Source organism: Arachis duranensis, chromosome 5 (genome assembly GCF_000817695.3).
Source record: "Arachis duranensis cultivar V14167 chromosome 5, aradu.V14167.gnm2.J7QH, whole genome shotgun sequence".
In the NCBI taxonomy this organism is placed as follows: Eukaryota; Viridiplantae; Streptophyta; class Magnoliopsida; order Fabales; family Fabaceae; genus Arachis; species Arachis duranensis.
The window spans coordinates 46,064,721-46,069,140 of NC_029776.3; the positions used below are offsets into that span (position 1 = coordinate 46,064,721).

The window sequence follows — 4,420 nt, forward strand, 5'->3', positions numbered from 1 at the left end:
AAAAATCCAACAACCATGGCATGTTGGGATCCTACAAAGAAGAAATATGCACCGGGACTAGGAGCAAGTCTGGGTCGAACAGGATCAACCATGGGAGGAGGCACCCCAAAACAAGGAGGACGGAGTCAGGATGGGGAGGTACAGGCACGTGAACAAATGAACCCTGAGAGAGAGAGTAGCGAAGAACGAAGCTCTGAAGAAACTAGGATGAGGCAGAAAGAGTTTTGCAGCAGAAAATCCAGGAGGAAAGTGTCTGGGAAAACCAAATGAGGAGAGAAGAAGAGATGGCAGACGTAGAGGAGCAGGTAGAAGAAATACCAAAAATCCTTGATTTTCAAGAAGAGGGGGATACGCATCATGAATTAGGAACAGCCTATAAAATCAGCAATCTGATTAAAGAGATAAGAGAGAGGAAGAATGAATGGGCCAATTTCAAAAAGGTCCAGATGCAAGAAAGGAGGAATCAGACAAAGAAATCAGATGGAAATGGTCAAGCAAGGGATATTGGGCCCAAAATAGGGGCTTTTAAAGGAATGCTGGAGAAAGTGGGCTGAATAATTACACAAATGAAGGGGAAGAAGTGAACAGCTATAAAATAGAAGAATGGAGAATGGGCCCAAGAAAGAAAGAAAAGGAAACCATATGCCAAGAATTAAAAAGGCTGATGTTAGCAAGGAAGTGGGATGAACAAGGGTATGAAGCCAGAACAAAAGGAAAAGAAAAACAAGAATTTCTGAAGAGGGAAACAGAGGAGAATGCAACAAGAAGACTATCCAAAGAAGCTCAGAAGGCTGAACATAAAGGAGAGTGCCAAAAAGCAGAGCCAAGGGAGAATATCTACTATGTTGAGTTAGCAAGTGATGAAGATGAAGAAAAGGAAACGGAAGCACAAACAGATTGGGAAACGCGACTTGCAAAGAAGTTGGAGCTGAATTTGAAATTAAAGAGGAAACGAGAAACCAAACATATTCCAATGCTAACTTATAGGGAGAGACAGGAGGAACAAGAGGATAGAGAACCCAAGAAAACAAAGAACAGCACCAACTCTAATGGTTCAGGGGAGTATCAGTTAGCTAGGTAAGTTACTGGTCAGATTATAGAAATTCAAATGGCTGAGGAGGCTGGCCTTATCAAGCCCCAACCTTAGCCATGAGTATCATCAGTTGGAATTGTCGGGGAATAACAGCTGCCCTGACAATTTCTGAGTTGTATAACCTTTGTAAAAAAGTAAAGCCGGTTATAGTATTTTTAATGGAAACCACGGCCAGTCAAGAAAGAATGAGTAGGATAAGAAGAAGGCTGAACTTTGACAAGTTTTTTTGTGTAGAACCCCGGGGCTTGTCCGGTGGGCTATGTTTGTTATGGAAATCCAATATTAATATCGATGTTTATGAGTGGCGTGATAATTATATTAAAGCTAGTATTAACCTTAATAATATGAAATGGCAGGGTGTTTTGTGTATGGCAACCCAGTTTTCCAAAAGCGAAGGAAACTTTGGCGGGAGCTTACGATAAGTAATAGGAATAGGGAAGAACCTCAAGCTGTTTTGGGGGATTTCAATGATATCCTAAGTCAAGATGAAAAGGTAGGCCTTCATCCTCAACCAAAAATTTATTTGAATTCCTTCAGAAGATTTGTAGATGACAATGGTTTAATAGATATTGACCTTAAAGAAAGTAGGTACACATGGTACAACAACCCAAGAAATAACTTTGTCACTAGGGAAAGGCGGATCATTGTGCCTTAATTTTAGAAACACAGCCGAAAGATCGGATAAAAAAGAATTCAGATTTGAGGCTTTTTGGACAGAGCATGAGGAATGCGAAGAGGTTATTAGGAGGACTTGGCAGCAGGATGATGGAAACAGAAACTATTGGAACCAATTTATTAGAAAGAGGAGCAGATGCATAAGGGAATTGAAGGAGTGGAGCAGAAGAAAGTTCAAAAGGGCAGATAAAGAAATAGAAAAAAAGAAGAATGAGCTACATCAAATACAAAAGGGTGATATGACGGACAGAGATCAAATAAGAGAGAAAGAACTAAAGAACCAGATAACTGATCTTTGGAAACAAGAAGAGAAATACTGGGGGCAAAGATCAAGGTTGAAATGGCTTAACTGGGGAGATAAAAACACAGCCTTCTTTCATGCAACAACCATACAGAGAAGAATGAGGAATAGAATTGACAAACTAAAAGACGAGGCTGGACATTGGACACAGGGAGAAGCAGACATTATGAGGCTAGTAGAAACACATTTCACCAAGCTGTTCACCTCGGAAGGGGATAGGAACATGGAAGACTGCATAAAACATATACCTACGAGGGTCACGAGAAAGATGAATGATGACCTAATGGCAAAGATCAAAGATGAGGAAATTAAGGACGCAGTCTTTAGCATGGGAAGCTTAAAAGCCCCGGGCCCAGATGGATTAAATGGTCTTTTCTTTCAACAGCATTGGGATATTCTGAGTAAAAAAGTGTGTGGCGTGGTGAGGCAGATTTTTGAGGAAGGCAGTTTACCAGAGGACCTAGGTGAAACAACGGTGGTTTTGATTCCAAAAGTGAGGCAACCGGACAGCCTGAATCAACTCAGACCCATCATCTGCTGTAACTTCATATATAAGATTGTAACAAGAGTCTTGGTTGGAAGATTGAGGAAAGTGCTTGATGTTATCATATCCCCGGTTCAGAGCGCTTTTATAAAAGGAAGGCTCATACAGGACAATATAGTGGTAGTGCAGGAAGTGTTTCACAAATTAAACAGAAAAGGAAATCACTAAAGTAATGACATAGCCATCAAATTGGATATGAATAAGGCTTACGACAGACTGGAATGGAATTTTTTGCAAAGGGTCATGGAAAGGTTCGGTTTCAGTAAAGAATGGGTGAAGCTGATGATGAGTTGTGTTAAGAGTGCCACTTATAGATTTAAAATTAGAGAAAAATTGTTGGCCAAGATCCACCCTCAAAGGGGACTCAGACAGGGAGATCCGCTATCGCCATATCTCTTCATCTTAGCAGCGGAAAGCTTTACTGTTCTCATGGAAAGGGCTTTGACGGACAACCTGATTTCATGAATAAAACTAGCTCCAACTGCACCGGTCATAACCCATTTGTTATTCGCTGATGATTGTATCATTTTTGCAGGTGTGCAAGAAGAGGAGATTTATCAATTAATTCAGATCATAAACAAATATACAGAGGCATCAGGACAGAGAATAAATACTGAGAAATTCGGACTGATCTTTGGAATCCAGGTATCGATTCAGAGGAGAGTTAATATTAAAGAGATCACCGGAATGGCGTCGTGGGAAGAGCCAGGTAAATACCTAGGATTACCAGCCACTTGGAGCAGATCCAAGAACAAGGCGCTAGAGTGGATTGAAGAGAAAATTATAGACAAAATGCAAGGATGGAAAGAGAAACTTTTAAATCAAGCGGGAAAGGAGGTTTTGATAACGGCTGTTATACAGGTGATTCCGGTCTATGCCATGAACATCATCAAATTTCTTAAATATTTTTGCAAGAAAATTGAATCAACAATTGCAAAATTCTGGTGGACCAACAATGGTAAGGAAAGAAGCATTCATTGGAAGAGCTGGACAAAAATGACCAAGAGCAAATTAAACGGAGGCTTAGGGTTTAAGGATTTTGAAAGCCAAAACATAGCACTCTTGGCTAAGCAAGCTTGGAGACTGGTAAAGGAGGAAGGTGCAATATGGGCTCGGATTCTAAAGGGCATTTACTATCCAAATTGCAGCTTTTGGGAAGCGGGAAGAGGAGGCAACGCATCATGGATTTGGAGGAGTATGTTGGAGGGTAGAGATTTTCTCAAAAGGAAGGGAAGGTGGAATTGTAGGAAGTAGAGCAGGGATAGATATTTGGGAAGATAATTGGGTGGTAGGAATAGACAAGTTGAGGAAAGTCGGAGAAAATCAGCATAGAAGAGTGAGCGAGCTAGTAAGAGAGGGCGAAGGCTGGGACTTAGACAAAATTCGGGATATTTTACATGATAATGAGACTGAGCTGATAACAAGAACGCCCATTAGTTTGATCAACAAGAAGGACCATTTTGTTTAGCCGTATACGAATGATGGATAGTATTCAGTCAGATCTGGATATCAGGCAGCGAAGGAGGAGAAAGATACAAGGGAAGTCACAATGCTCGGAAAAGCTTCAACAAGTCAGAATTCAAAGGAGGTATGGGGGAGGATTTGGAGACTACCATTACCGGAGAAGGTTAAAATGTTTCTATGAAAAGCAATGCATCAAATTTTATCAGTGAACGCGAATTTATATCAGTGCAAAAGTGCTCTCACTCCCAAGTGCAGCATATGTCATGAACAAGATGAAACAATAGAACATGTATTGCTATTATGCCCGTGGACTAGAGCGGTATGGTTTGGATTTAGTATTCAA

General features: G+C 40.7%; 1 protein-coding gene across 1 annotated transcript; it reads left to right on the plus strand.

Moving 5' to 3' along the window:
• Nucleotides 1-664: 664 nt before the first annotated feature.
• LOC107489275 (uncharacterized) lies at nucleotides 665-3,867 on the plus strand. Its single transcript, XM_021143832.2, has 4 exons — nucleotides 665-1,052; nucleotides 1,450-1,586; nucleotides 1,675-2,608; nucleotides 3,149-3,867. The coding sequence occupies exons 1-4, from the start codon at nucleotides 665-667 to the stop codon at nucleotides 3,865-3,867; spliced, it is 2,178 nt and encodes a 725-aa protein (XP_020999491.2).
• The last annotated feature ends 553 nt before the right edge of the window (nucleotides 3,868-4,420 follow it).

Excerpts from the sequence above, each read along its gene's own strand:
- LOC107489275 (XM_021143832.2), top strand. The coding sequence starts at position 665 with ATGTTAGCAAGGAAGTGGGATGAACAAGGGTATGAAGCCAGAACAAAA. Across the intron at positions 1,053-1,449 it reads GAACAGCACCAACTCTAATG|GGTGTTTTGTGTATGGCAAC; the intron begins GTTCAGGGGAGT and ends ATGAAATGGCAG. Across the intron at positions 1,587-1,674 it reads TCCTAAGTCAAGATGAAAAG|AAAGTAGGTACACATGGTAC; the intron begins GTAGGCCTTCAT and ends TTGACCTTAAAG.